General features: G+C 41.8%; 1 protein-coding gene across 2 annotated transcripts in view; it reads right to left on the bottom strand.

The window, feature by feature from the left end:
* The window catches only part of grin2ab (glutamate receptor, ionotropic, N-methyl D-aspartate 2A, b), a 94655-nt gene that overhangs the window by 19388 nt on the left and 59238 nt on the right, over positions 1 to 16029 (bottom strand). For both annotated transcript variants that reach the window (XM_046371450.1, XM_046371444.1), the window contains exons 5-10: positions 9527 to 9693; positions 9266 to 9400; positions 9069 to 9168; positions 7444 to 7649; positions 3914 to 4028; positions 3597 to 3799 (exon numbers count right to left, since the gene is read on the bottom strand). In XM_046371450.1, the coding sequence (XP_046227406.1) occupies positions 3597 to 3799; positions 3914 to 4028; positions 7444 to 7649; positions 9069 to 9168; positions 9266 to 9400; positions 9527 to 9693 (926 nt within the window). The remainder of the gene's footprint in view (positions 1 to 3596; positions 3800 to 3913; positions 4029 to 7443; positions 7650 to 9068; positions 9169 to 9265; positions 9401 to 9526; positions 9694 to 16029) is intronic.

Below are 16029 nucleotides of genomic sequence, written 5' to 3'. Positions count from 1 at the left end.
ACTGACGACAGATAACAAAATATTTCTCAGATCCCGATGTGATCATGTCAGATAAAAATAAGAACAGAAAACTCTAAGCAAACAAATACAAGATATGGTTTTAAAATAGCAGATGCAGAGAGAGGATAAAGGAGATGGGGGATATTAAGGAGAAAGAGGCATTTTACACTCTGCCGTCTCACCTGGAGCGGGAAGGACGTTTGACTATTTCGACTACTAGCAGTTGAAAGAAGAGTCAAGGCCAGGTGAAGCGATGACGTAGCTGCCACAGGGAGTGGGGAGCTAAGCGGCCGGTTGTAGCGGTGCACAGAGCTCAGGCTGGCAGGTACAGATATACCATAGCCTGCAGATGTGCACATGCGACTCCCTGAGGAGCCTTGAATGCCAACACCAGAATTTAGAATGTGATGTGAACAGCAGGGAGGGAGGGGCGGGGATGGGCTACACGTGGGGAGGTGACAAAAGGCAACTGGGGGAGGTTAAAGACAGGGCAGGCGGCAGGATTTTGGATGGTTTGTAGCTGCTGAATGCAATACTTTACAAGCCTGGCTTGGTGGGAGTTGCAGTAGTCCAGATGGGAGATGACAAAAGGTTGAGCAGCATCCCACATGAAACATCTTTTCACTTTCTGTCTCCAGGTGCAAGTGAAGCTGGGATTTATGTATTTATTTATTTTCTTTTTTTTTTTAACAGGGGCACTTAACAGACAAACAAATAACAAATATGCCAGAGGCAGCAAAAAGGCTGGTTTTAATTTCTGGTATGGAAGCTAAAAAAGGCCTTAAAGATTTGGCTGTAAAAGTGACTAAACATTTAACTGTGAACTTTAATCACTACTTCATATGTGAATGATGAATTTATGCAATACAAGATAACACACAGATTTAACCACACTCCAGCAAGACTCCACAGAATGAAACTGATGAAGGAGAACTTATGTTGGAGGTAAGAAATTTTCCATATTGAATATTGCCAAGTACATGAGCAACAACATTCTGGGTTTAAACTTGTAGAGGTCCTGAGCAGTTGGTCTAGTTCACTAACCTCCTGACCCTGATAACTTTGAGTTTATCAGGGTTCAGATCCCAAATACCAAATACATCAAAACGTGCATTTTCTCTTATTATGGTCGGTTTGATCACAGCTTCCAGGATTACCCTTAGACCCTGGAAAAGAGCTAAATCTCCAGATGGGACTGCCCCTGGTGACAGATAAATTTCAAAAATTAACAAAACTCTTCACTGACTGCAGCATACTAACATTTCCTTCTTTTCCATTAAACACTGAATCTCTCATTTCTCTATGCATAACTTATATTTTATTTTAACTTAACTTATATTTTACTTATTTTATGTAGTCAATGCCGAGACCCTGAGGGGTGAGAATATTTGATGTCGTTGTGTACCATAAGCTTTTCTGTTTTATCGTCCTTTTGACAAATTCTACAAAAATTTTAATGACAAAAAATGCAGAAAAAATTATATGGCGTTGAAATATTTTGCTTTGAGAACTATCAATCTAAATTGTCCCCTCTGTGAAATTTCTGGTAGGTAATATTTATTTGTGGGATTTACAGATGTTGTGTTTATTTTCATTATTGATTAGTCTACTGATTATTTTAGCGAGTAACTGATTAATCATTGGTTGATGGAGGAATGTCAGAAAGTAATCAAAAGTTCTAGAAACAATTTTCTTTTAAAACTCAATGATTTTCTGTTTTTACGAGCAAATCCTTACAAATGAGATGGTCAGACAAGGTACTGTTTGGTATTTGACATCAGTGAATATTCCATTATCTAAATACTTGCAGATTCCAGAAATTAGTTATGTATGTATTAAGTAAAACTTAAGTCAAGCTGAGCTGAGCTGTCAAACCAACAACATTTAAAAGCAGACTCGTACATTTGCTTAGTGTTTGAATTTGCACGACTTGAATTTACCCTTCAGTAAGGACAATTCAAACAAAAGAAATCCAACATGAAATGTTTTCACTATGAACAATTTTAATTCCACAAGTTAATGCTAAATAAATAGTTTAGTTTCAAAATTAAATTAAGACTCTTTAAGGCCTTTTTTTTCTTCCATACATGGTCACATTTTAAATTATGTAGGTACTCTAGAATGAGATAAAACTTATGATCAGAAATACAGATCTATCCATCCATCCATTTTCTATACCGCTTATCCATCCGGGTCGCGGAGGGGCTGGAGCCTATCCCAGCTGACTACGGGCGAGAGGTTGGGTTCACCCTGGACTGGTCGCCAGTTAGTCGCAGGGCCAACACACACACACACTCTCACACTCACACCTAGGAGCAATGTAGAGTAGCCAGTTAACCTAATGTGCATGTTTTTGGTATTGTGAAACTGATGAAGGCACAGGGAGAACATGCAAGCTCCACACAGAAGGGCCCAGACCGGGATTCGAACCTGGAACCCTCTTGCTGTGAGGCGACAGTGCTAACGATCAGAAATGTATATTTGTTAAATATCACAAACGAATAATTTATGTACGGACAATATGTAGTGAAAATGACAACAATAAGTAGCATTACTATTTAGCGATTCATATTTAAAACAAGCAACACATCCAGTTCATCTAAATAAACCAATGAATCACACTGAATTAATGCAACAATAAAACAAAGAGCACAAATCAAAACACAAGCGATTACAGCAGTAGCAGAAACAAAAATCAAGTACACTGACAGATTGGTATTAGTGAGCTGACAGCAACACAGAGCAATTAATTATTAATGCTGACAGAACTGATAATCCATGAACCAAATGAGAACTACTGTGCCGGTTTGTCTTCAACTCTCTGACAGTAGTTTGGATAGAGTTTCACTTCTGCAAAATGACAAAGAACATAAAATACTAAGTACTGCGTGGGAAAATCACTGATCTACACGTTGCCTGCCTCAGCTGACACTGATGGCATATTAGATGTGTTGTATTTGATTTGAATATAAAACCCTATATCTTTATAAAAAAAACAAAACACAAATAAACAACCACACAAAAGCTATTTGTTTTAGAAAACAACCCGCATGTAGTTACAACCAAGCCGTAACACAGAGCACTGAGTCTGTCAGTTCAGTATGGACTTGTGTTTCAGCTCCACCCTGTGCATATATCCCATTATCAGGCACATACATTCGGATTTCAGTTTCAAGGACAAACAGTTGATGAGTCATTATTATATAAAGTGAAAATGAGTGGGCCCAGTGCACATCCTTGCAGAACAAAAACAGGCGAGCAAAGGGCAACTGATTGACAGTTACAGTATGTTCTCGGACAAATGGAGGCTGGTTTAAGCGGCGCGATTCTGTTAATTTTTTCTCCTCGACAAGAAAAAATGTATATAATACAAAGAGTCAAATGCCACCCTGAGGTCGAGAAACATCTTTGCTAACACCAACTTTTTTATCTAATTGATTTGAGTCAAGGAACAAACAAACGCTGGTGTCATCTTCTTCAGCAGCTACGGTTCAGGGATTGTCGGCCTTCTCTGAATAACTGTACGCGGGTTTGTGTTTTAAACGACTCTCGAGCAGTGGGTATGTGCTGTCCGCAATGAGTGTGCGTCTACTTACTCTTTGACATGCTTGCGGCAGGGCACGGAGTTTCTCATGCAAGTGCCCGTGAGGATGTCCACGTTGTCGACAATGACGAAAGGTTTCTCCTCCAGGGTGACGATGGAGAGATGGTTTTCATCTGCATCCTCATCCCCGTAGGAGTTGTACCTCGGCCACACTGGAAACATCAACGACAACGTCCCGTTCTCCCAACGCCCCATCTGTGTGTGCGCAGACACACACAAACACAACAAAAATCAGTCCTCTTAATTAAAGTGTTTTGACTTTTTTTAATTTCCACGCTCCTTTGTAAAACCACTGTGCTCATTTGTTACCTTCTCCCACTTCCTTTCACTATTCAGGACGATGACAACCAATTTAGGGTTGGCCTGGTAACCATCTGGAGTAAAGGACAAATCTCGCCCTTCGTTCCATACATGCATCATGTGCCTGAAACACATGAGGGGGAAAAAAGTGAGAGAAGGAAGCTGTTATTTGTGTTTGTTTTGCATCTGTTTGAGTGTTTGTGAGCATGTGTGCACAAGAGCAGATACATTTGAAACAACAAGTTAAGCAGTCTGTAATCACTGCAAGAGTATCCTCTTCAAATCAATGCTGTATTCACCCACTGAGTGTGCACGCACGCCTGAGTGTGTGTGTGTGTGTGTGTGTGTGTGTGTAGGAGGGGGAAGAGTCAGAGGCCACATATCTCTCCCATCAACATTCTGCATTGATTTCTCCACAGATATACGCCTGAAAGACAAGCCACCGGTGCAACAAGACTGCCCTCACTCTCTTACTCACTACAGTTTATCTTGCATACGCAAACAGACCCTTTTGCTGAAACATTTACACGCTCGCTAAAGCGAAGCAGCGGAGAGGAGTAAATGAACCAGTATAGCACACAGTGATGCGGGATTAAGAATACATTCACTCCAGTAAAACAATTTTCACAGGGCGAGGACGTTCTGAAAGTTTAGGCCGGGATAATAGCATGAAGTCCCACAGGGGGAAAGGAGGGCTGTCTAAGGAAGGACCGAGAGGGACGGCAGCTGCCCTCAGCAGACAACACGTTTTCTCTGATGCCTCGTGTTCTGCTTTATTAGAAATAGTGCAATTCATTTTGACACAGTGTCAAACAGAGTGGGATGGATGATACTGTTCGACTGAAATATCATCGGAATGAGACAGAATATTACAAAAAGCCAAATATTCCCAGCTTTACAACTGCTTTAGAAACATTTTTGTCATTTATGCAAACATGCGTTCAGAAGATGCTTTAGTTATTTGCAGAGTCACAGTCCATTACTCTAAAACGGGGAGTTAAAAAAAGCCGAAATACACTGTGCTTTTTGTTTTTTTGTTTTTTGAGTGAGCAGGACAGGGCACCAGGCTATGAAAGATTCATGCATAAACTCAAATATTGCGACAGAAAGTCAAGATGAATAAAGCGAACGGTTTGAGTGCTGCTTAGCATGCGCCCTGCAGGTGAAAACTATGATAATTACACTACCGTTCAAACAGGTGAGATTTTATGTTGTCTCATCTGCAGGAGAGGTATTAGAGTCGACACACATAAAAACTGTTGTTGGACAGTGGATTAGCGAGAGGTACATTAATCATCTGTTTTTACAAACAACTGGAAACAGGCCTGTGCTCTTTCAAAGCAGGCTCCACTGGCATCAACTAAAGAGTAAATAAAAGGTCCCTGTCTCCCTCGCATGCCGGCATTGCAGAAACACCAAGCAGCTCTGCTGTGGCTATGTGCTCTCTGAGCAAACACAAATAATCACCTACAAAGTCCCACATTAGAGACACTTTGGTGCAATATATAACTGAACCTGCTGATGTCATTATAGATTACAGTGCTTTTGGCTCTTAGTGACATGTCAAGACAAATATATATTTCTGTGTTTAAAATCGTCATGGTGCAGCAGGTGATGCCCTTGTCAGAGTGCATTGCCACAGCTGAATACATATAGCGGAAAACACTGTTGCAGTCTATTCTGGGAAACTGCTGTCTCCTCCTATTTCAGGTTTGTTACCATTTTTGGGAAAAGATTTTGATCTAGACGGATGAGGCTGGTGTGTTTTTGAGGCATGTGAAACAGGCAGCTTATACGTCATAGATTTGTGTTTATATTCACATAAGCATGTATATTCAGGTCATTTTGTGATCAACCTTGTTATGTCTGCACGTCTGCATTAACAAGGGATTCAGCAGCCACCATCATCACAGAAATAAGAAAAATAACTTCCATTGTAAATGTCGTGGATCCATTTACAACTATGTGCAAAACATTCTTCTATTATTGAAGGACTCTGCCACTGTGTGAGCACTTCATAAACGTATGAGTAAAGTCTGTATTATGGTAGGAGGCATCTTTTGAGCAAAAAAAAGAAAAAAAAGGCAGCTTAGGGGTTTGCATGGTGCAGCGGTTCCATCAAATAGAATAACCTTTTGAAACTTACTACAAGGACAAACCTCAGTACAAACCTGTACAATTGAAGAGACCAAATACACTGAACCAGAGTCTGAGACATTAATGCCTGTCAGGCAAGAATGACAGGGGGATCCAACGGGGCTGATAGTGTCTTTTAAGTGCCAGATTATGTTGTCCTATTCCTCTCCACCTCACGTTGTTTATATGCACACTGCGGCAAGATTGTATCTAGACTAATGTATGCAGAATTCTGATCACAGCCTCACCACTTCCAAATCAGGCTAGGAAAATCCAACCTGTCAGTTTATTATCACAAAAACTGGCTGCAGTTGTTTTGACAAATATGCAAATTGTATCTAATAAGTTAGTGAAACAAATGAGGTACCTCAGACAGAGAGAAAAAAAGATTGTTCCGCAAAAGGTTTGAGCTCCTGTTGGGGTCTGAGTTATATTGGATCAACCTGTCAACAACGACAGTATTGTATATGCTTTGATATATACTGTAATGGGCTAATAAGAGAGAAAAATGTGATAATAAAGACATGATGGTGAAAATCACACTGTGGCTCTCGTTCTAATGAGGCGTCTCATAAGTCACCGCAGAGCTTAGCAACCTGACCTTCATATTTCCACTCAGTTTTATATATATTTCTGAATTAATAATCACATTTTAGCCCCTGCATGGCTCATATTCAAGATGCTGTCACAATATGACACACACACACACACACACAGAAGCACAGAGAAAACCTGACAGGAAGCAATATAATAAACAGATTCTGTATGTGCGCTTTTAAATTGATGATATCCAGGCTGAATATGCTTGCATGTGTGTGTGTGTGCCCATTTGTCTCCTGCTTCTTGTTTGATGGATTAGACTTTGTCCTCACCACGGAGGCTTCAGAGAAGGGTTCATACATACACACCGGTATGCATAAGCGCGTGTACAAACACACACATACACACACAACCACCAGCACATACGTGCCACCCACAGAGCCACGTAGTAAAGGAAAAAAGACAGAACAAAGCCAGTAAAAGCTGCTTTAATCCTGACTTAATGGCCGTGAATTCAGTCACATGAAGCATGCAGACGTGCGCACACACATACAAGGCTCTAGTTAACACGGGGCAGCAACAACACGGAGGTCTTCAACTCATTGTGTCTAGGATGAGGCAGCAGGATGAGCTCATGTGCCGAGCAGCCGTGCACACAAGAGCTAATAGTGTTAAATGTCATCAGACATCACAGCGTTTAACACTGCTGTCATCTCTGCTTCCTTTCTCACTTCTACCCCCTCTCATTAGTGCATTAAACAGACTTATGTAAGACCGCTCAACCCTCAGCTACGAAGACAAACAGAGTTATGCAAGTCCCTGGACCTTGATCTCCTCACACTCTCTCTCTCACACACACACACCTGCGCAGAGCACTAGGTGGGAGCTTCCCTGGGCTCCTGTCTGACGGTGTGCTGTAGCAGCTGCTCTGGGCCTCTGGCAGCTCCCCCTTCTCCCGCAGCATGGAGGTGGCCGCTGAGGATATGATGCCCACCCCGTCTCGGACCCGCGTGTCCAGCGGGTACTCCCAGTCGTCGTAGGACACGGAGATCATACCCAGGGGAAACATCTGAGAGGACAGGAGACGAGATCTGAGCAGTGGCATACGGAGCGTGAACGATTCAGTTTGACATCTACCTCAATTTTACACATCCATATATATCTCTCAGAGGTGTCGGGCAGATGATTTATTGGTTCTGTGAGCCTTCTGAAAATAATTTATATCTGGTTATTCAAGAAGTGCAAGCAGACCACATGTCCACAGACTGACTTCACTCACTTGCTCGGGTATCACCTACGCCGTGAGGCTGTCAAAATAAAAAAGAACTGAAAAATTAAATCTCTCACTAAGTCTATCTCTGTAAACCAGGCCGAGCAAACATCAAAAAATGTCAGCACACCCGTCTGTTAGTTTACCCTTCATTACTTTGTTTTGACATTTTAACTGTAGGATCAGATCTTTGTCTAAGGAAGAAAACAGAGGCATAAAAGCCAACACAAACACGAACACTGAGTCGAGGAGAATTACGGACAAACAAAGGAGAATAAACATTTGGGAGGTTTTTGAGAAAAAGTAAGCACACGTTGGATATTTTCTGATAGTATCCATTGTTAATGTGAAAGAAACATTTAAGCTGATTATACTTTTATTTATTATTTATACACATATTTATACGCTATTTGGATAAAAACTACCTTGCTGTCCTACATTTTGAGAGTGAATGTGGATGTAATGCTGTCAAACATCTCATTTAGGAGCTGAGCAAATGCTTTTAGATGGAGAGAGAAGAAGAATATAAACAAGGCAGTAAAGTAAAAATATGACATGATATGAATTATAGTCGCCCTGAGTTGCCTCTATGCTGTCTCAGGAACAGTTTGACGCTTCGATGCTCATTCACTTTCTGTCTGTTAAGTAAGTCTGCTATGGAGGACGTTTAGCTCGGGTTAGCACAAAGACCAGAAGCATGGAGAAACAGTGAGCCCTGCTCAATCTGCAGGAAACAGCTGCCTACCACCTTTCACTCATTATTATACTTTATTATGTATCTCATTTGTTTAATTAACAGGAAAAATAAGTGTATGGCCCTTAATGCTGATGCAAACTGTTTTTTTTTCTCACTTCGGTTGTTGTATAGATTTAAACAAACAAACTACGTAAGCTTTAGAGATGCTGGTAAGCAGATTTTTCTTCATCCAGACTGAACCCGGTTAGCCGTTTAAACGAACTGTAGCCAAGTGCTGCTTGTAGCTTCGTATTTAACACACTTAGATGAGAGCGGTATCGATGTTCACGTCTCACTCTTGATGCCAAATCAAGAGAGTGAGTGTATTTCCCAAAATGTCAAAGTATTTCTTTGATGTTGGATTTCATATTAGCCTTAGAGAGTAAAAGAGAAATACATGAGAGCTCTGGAGCCAAAAACACTGCTTGTCTTATCAAACCGCTCAAAAGTGGCCACCTGTTACTTCATACGAGCCTCATTACCTCTGGGGTGAAGTCTGGGTTGCCAGTGGTGAGACTGGAAACAATCCAGATGTAACCGGCTCCTATCAGGCCCAAGGACCGAGCTTCCTCTAGTATATACCTGTGGAGGAGCAGAGTCACAGAGTTAATAAAGACACACAGTGTGTCAGACAGAGAGACAGAAACAACAAAAGTAAACGAAAAACACAAACACTCACACGGCCTCGTCCTTGGAGCAGTACAGCAGTATAACAGGACTCTGGATTCTCTTGAGGGCAATATGTGATTTAGAGTTTGGGTCGCCATCTACAGCATCGAGAGTCACCACACTCTGCAGGTCCCAGCGCACAAAGCTGTGACAACACAACAAAAAATAATACAAGCACTTAATCTTGTCAGCTGCTGTGCATAAAGGTTAAGGATGAAAACAAAGAGCGTATGTGTGTATGTGTGTGTGTAGGGGGGGGTGTATTCATTACCTGTGATCCACAGTTATCTTCAGTGTGCTGATGAATTCCTGGTACCCAGGGAACTTGGAAGTGACAATAGAAAAAACGTGCCAGTCATACTCCTCCATGATGGCAAGCATGAGCAGAGCCTCCTGCTGCAGAGCCGCGCCGAACTGGAAGAACGTGGACTTCTCATCCTGCAACGACACACAGGCCAGCAGCACAGACATTCAGCAGGTTTGTCTGAGGAACTGAAATAACTGCAGAAAGGAAAGGAAAGAAGCACAAGTGCTGAGGTGAATGAGGTCAAATCAGCCTCAAAACCCCGGCAGAATTAAAACCGTTTTCAATTTTGCATTCTGTGAGTCAGACCCGGAGATAAGAGAGGGTGCTGAGTGTTAGAGAAGCTAACAAGGAGAGAGGGAAAATGAGAAAGAGGGAGGAAGAGAAAGGGAGGAAGATACTGAGAGGGTGAGATTCAATCGACAAGTGAGACTGCACTTCAAGAGAGTGACTGCTGGCAACAGTGGAGGCCTAATGGCCAGCGATAACTGCCTCATAACTCAGGTTTGATTCATTTGAGCCCTCAGTATCCAATATAACAACGGCCGCGCATTGTCTAAAAGCTGACGTTCATTGTGTATGGTGCTGTATTACTGAACCGGCTCAAAATGTAAAAAAAAAAAAAAAAAAAAAAAATCACACTCATTAATGTCGAACATAATTTTTCTGTGGTACACTCACTGCAAAATATGTGCTGTCATTTTACAGCAGTCTCATCTGCTCCATAAACCGTGGCTCCAAATTTTACAGCATTATTTCAAAATGGCACGTTCAGTTAAATCATTTGGTCTCAGTAGAGGAAGGAAACAGGAGGGTCAGTGTGAGAGTGAGAGGCAGCGGTAAGCATTACCAAAACTAAAGCAGCTATTAAACAGAATGAAACCCAAAGCGAGTGTGAAATAAGTTGCTAATGATTGCACAATGTATGTTTGCATAAAGTGTAAGCCGAGTTTCCCCTTGGGGACACGACAAATAGACAGCAATGCAGCCTGTGCACCGAAGGGGAAAAGAGGGGAGGAGGAGGAAGGGGAGGAGGGGGAGGAGGGGGAGTGGAGGAAAAAACAAAAGCTCCAGTCTCTCTCCAGATTGAGATACCTGCTGCAGAAAGAGGTGGAAAAGGAGTGAGAGTCATGGGAGAAAAACTAAGAGAGAGACACACAGACATCAAACCTCCTCACAAGGTCCTTTCTCTTTCACACACACACACACACACACACACAGAGAGAGAGAGAGAGAGAGAGAGAGAGAGAGCACAGAGGGCATCAAAGAACGTGACAGATTAAACATCAAAGCCCTCATAAACACACATGGAGAATCAGCTGTCAGCTCCTGTCTCTCTGCCGCCGCCACCACCTTCATCTGTATGAATGTGTGTGTGTGTAAACGTATATCATGGCTCCAGTTTTGTCCCTTAGTTTAACAAAAAAAAAAAGAAAAAGAAAAAAAACTCTCAGTTCTGGCCATCACACACATAAAGCGGGCCCTGTAGAGATTTAACTCCCCTCCCTCCACTGCTACAAAAAAGGCAGAGAAGTGGGAAGTAGAGAGGATGAAATTGTACTTCAAAAAGATCTATCTCACTGTTTCCATCTGTGAGTGTGTGTGTGTGTGAGAGAGAGAGAGACTCTAGGTGTGCGTGGCTTTATACTTTACTCAGGTTTAGAAAAGATAAAAAAACCTCCCGCTGTGTGGCAACAGGCACATCCTCAGTTTTTTCCAGATAAGACCAACACACTAACACCAACACGCACAAACCACCACTCACACATGCAGTACAAGTGTGCAACTGGCACTCATGTAGAAATCAGTGCTATAATTGTAAGGAAATGGAATTCAACACAGAATTTAAGATCGAATGGAATCCTTTAACTGACAGATGGTTTTATTGACTCACTGACTGGTAAACTGCGAGTTATTGTTTGGGTCACATTATTACACTGTACTGAGATCTGGGATCACAGGAACATCAACGTTTCGCCACAAGGTCCAACAATCAGCCGATCAGACAAGTTGTAAACAAGTTTAGCCGCATCATGTAAACTACACAATAAGCGTGCACAAATACAGAGATGGTAGCTGGACAGCCGAACAGGTCGTGGTGTTCAGATGTCCAACCATCCGAGGGATGGTTTAGATCCGCATTAGGTCAGGAAATGGTCTACGATGTTTTCTGACATAACGTGCAGACTAGTGGAGCTACAGCAGATGAGCAGAGATGACAGCTGGACAACCGAGCATTCAGATGCCTATCAATCGAGCAGGGCCAGCCGATGCAGGTTAGCCACAGATTATCTGCTCTTTGCTCGGTTGACGGTAGGATTTAAAGTAAATCATATGTTAGGTTGGGGCTAAAGAGTGCTGCCGTCACAGGGGCAAGATTCATGACGGCTCAGACTGGTAGACAGCTGGTGAAAAGCTTTTGCTTTTGTTTTTACTTCCAAATAAGTCTAACCTGAAGGATTGTTTATACCTTGTATGATTATGCTGCTGCAATATAACAAGCCAGAATTCTCTTTTCGGTGGTTTATCAAGCAAAAATGTTCTCAGATACGATGATTTGTTGTTCTTTTTTGCGGCCACAGCCTTGGGTTTCTTTATTTGGATATATTTGGTTTTTTGAAAATGTCACCTTGAGCTCAAGGGACTCTGTTTTTCATATTTATGCTTTAAATTAATACAAAAATTGATTTATCAATCAATAATGAAACTAAAATGTAGTCACAGCCCTAATACAAATACAGACATTGTATTACTTTCACCTAAAAGCGCACACAGAGAGACGCATTAAAATGTCAAAGCGCCGCCTTTGAAAACACATCATAAACAGCCACTAAGTCACTTGCTAATGGAGAACAATTAATAGTTTTTAAAGTTGTTTTTTTCATCAATTAAAGAAACCTTTCTCATTAAGATTGAAACTCCCGGTCCTTAATTTTATAATTCATAATTAATCACACGAGCGCTCACACACAAAGTAACCCTTTATACGGTGACAGGCTGATGAGACCGCCGAGGTAATGCTACATGTCATACATAACATGCTTTTAACGTGTTTAATATTTACACCTGTCATCGTGGACTAACCCACACACTTCCTCTTAAATACCTTCACAATTTGGAGAAAGGGAGGGGAAGGTGAGGATGGAGAGGAAGTCGGGTGGGGAGAAAGTCTTTTTAGAAGACTGAGGGGTGAAAGGGGAAGACGATGGCTGCTGGTGGTTGCTGAATTATGAAAAATAAAAAGAGACATTGACACAGACCTGCATCTTCCCATCAAATCACACAAGTCCACCAAGAAGCTTACATATGAATAATGCACACACTCACTGACACACACACACACACACTACACAAATGTATTCCTACATTATAACCCACATACCTAGAGATTTACTGATGACATCGTGCATCAATTATACAAATACTGTGAACTTCATGTACAGGCTCATATCCACCCACGTGTGAGCACCCAGCACATACACATGTGTACACACACAGCGATAAATAATACAACATCAAAACCAAGACACTTACTTTTTCCTCTCTACCCTATCACAGGCACACACACACATGCTATTTCATGTCAAATTTCATTTTTGTCCAAAGCAGTAAGATGACGAAAGTATGAAAGTGTGGAGAGCTGTACAGATGCAGGCTAATGAGGGGCGAGGTGACACATTTCTAGAAATCGCCGGGAGACGGAGTCATGTGGCCTGCAGGAGGAGGTGCTCAGTCCTACAAGTCGAGCAGGCGGATGAACAGAAAGACGAGCAACCGAAAGCTACAGAACGTTCATCAAAAGGCTGGCAGATGAGTACGTGACACGGGACGGCACAAAAGACGAGGACGGAGCCAGTATGCAGAATAATGAGAAATAGATGGGGTTAAGGAGGAGGAGGATGGTGATGAGGCCAGCGATGTGCGATGTTAATATTTAATGCAGTAGGTCAGTTAGGATGGCACAGCTACAGTAAGTTGGCCTGACAAAGTACGGCCCCTGATGCTGCTAAGCACAATCCCACTTAAGTGTGCACAAAAGTGAACGAAGTAAGAAAATAAGCTCACTGTGGCTTCAAGGGTCACAAAATAAGTCTTTAGCCAAAAAAAAGTCAATGTGACAGCACTGCTGTTTTCCTAAGTTAAGTCGTAGAAATATTAATATACATCCCCACATCATTCCGATGAATTAAACATTAGGATTCACTGGCTACACAGTGGAGAAAGTCTTTTCCAAGTCCTGCATATTTCAGATACAGATAACTGACAAAACACAAAAAAAAAATAATTTGGCATTTAAATTACATTAGCAGGTATCTCTGATGAATGAGCACCATGAGAACAAGGTTAGCAGCACAGTATTTAATAGAAATGTCCTGTCAGAATGAAGTGATGTCAATTTAATTCCACCATGATGAACATGAAATAATAAAACCCTACTTGAACTTTAGGTCATGCTGTCTCATTCACCATTCAGGAATCCTAATGAATACTTTCAACAGGGCATTTTGGGATGATATTTGAGAAAGCCAAATAATGTCCACACAATTAAACAGCAATTTTAGGACTTGTGACTTGCAACATTTTATTAAAATCACACTTACAAGACAAAGAATGTATACAACCAGAGATTTCATAGTCCCAAATGTGACAGGTGACTGTATGTGGCTGAAAATATGTCTTAGAATATTTCTGTCTTTGTGTGTTGGCCCTGCGATTGACTGGCGACCAGTCCAGGGTGAACCCCGCCTCTCGCCTGTAGTCAGCTGGGATAGGCTCCAGCTCCCCTGCGACCCTGATGGATAAGCGGTATAGAAAATGGATGGATGTGTATATATGTGTATACGTGCCGTTTCTTATTTTAAGTCTTTATCCAAACCAGGTATGACAAACAGATGGATGGTTTGTGATCAAAGCTGTCTTACAGGTCAATAGACCTGGCAGACATTTTGACATGTCGTCACAGAATAAAACGCAGGTGTACACTGAGGATTGCATGCAGTTTATCTCCACTTAACAGCCATGACTTGATTTATTACACCTGTGCTTTTCCCAACACTTCCTCACCCCCCCCAGCTAATGAAATGGCAACGTGGTCAGTGGTCCTTTACTTCAAATCCTGATGCTCTCCTTAACCCCTCTAGTGTCTAGAGTCAGTTTTGCACAAGCAGGACTCTGAGGTCAGGTTAGACTTTCAAAATAAAGCTTGCCAAGAAACACTTCAGATATTCTGATTTTTTGGACTGTGTCATGTGTCAGTGACAGAGAAGCTGAATTCATGTAGTGCTGGTGCGAGTAGTAAAGCATGTGATCTTGTCTTTAATACATGCTCTGTAAAAAGCTCAGCACATACAAGGTTCTGAGGTGCTTTTGTTTCTAGTGTGGGAAACTTTCAAACAATCCAGAAAAAGGAAAATCCCCTCAGTTATTGCAGTAAATATTTTTAAAAGCTAAATTCTGTCTGGCAATGTTGGACCTTATCAGTGTGATTAGAAGTAATTAAACGCGACAGGTTAGTGTGTTAGGAGGATAAAGGCAGGCACACTAAACAAGTGCCTGTAAAACTGCACTAAAAAAGCCACACTGCCAGACAGGACACATTTTCTGCAGTCTAATTCTGTGTAAATGCTCAGCAGATGTTCTGCAAACCCTTGTGCTAACAAACACCGCTCTAAATCCATCCGCTAACAAAGAATTAGCTCAGGAAAGCCACTTACAAACAAACACCTACGGTAGCCTTGGAGAGGAGGCTGTTGTCACTTGACCAGCCACAGAAGCAACATAATATCCATAAAATATCTACTCAAAGAGAGCTGTTTGTGTTACAAAAGCTGCTATACTATCAATGACATAATGACACTTTCTTTTCCAAAAGACATCTACACACCCTCATTGATTTCTTGAGGTCTGACTGATGTGTGGACTTTAGAAAACCTACAACGAACAGTTTGATGAGCACAAAGGACAAACATGAAACATCAGTGTTTGAGCACTGCCGAAAGCTGTGAACAGGGACAGCACCGCAGTCAACAACCTCTGTGGCTGAGACATAGCATTAAAAATTCTCTTGATGCTAACAGAATGTAAAGGCAGGTCCCTCAGTAGTTAACAAGCGGCGGTCCCTAAAGCGCTGAAAGCTCTTCAGTTTTAGAACACCGAGACAGGTCCCAAAGCCCACATCCACTAACCGAGCATAGACTTTCTACATTCCCGGGATTGACAGAGAACTATAGCATTTAGCTTGCAGGCGGTGGCTCCCAACGCTAACAAAGACTACTTTAGTATTTAACAAGAGGTAAGTCCCATTGCTTAAGTCTACTGTAGTATTTAACAGCCTCACACTCCCCAGGCTAACACAGAACAGCATTTAACACAGCGCAAAGCCCCCCGAGCTAGCATAGCTTAGCTCAGACTAGTGAAGCACTTGGTCTCACCGCTAACTCAAACAAGCATGTAATGGACAGCAGCGCGGC

Source organism: Scatophagus argus, chromosome 2 (genome assembly GCF_020382885.2).
Source record: "Scatophagus argus isolate fScaArg1 chromosome 2, fScaArg1.pri, whole genome shotgun sequence".
Taxonomy (NCBI): domain Eukaryota; kingdom Metazoa; phylum Chordata; class Actinopteri; family Scatophagidae; genus Scatophagus; species Scatophagus argus.
The sequence above is the reverse complement of the archived record's forward strand: the minus strand, read 5'-3'. Positions and strand labels throughout refer to the sequence as shown.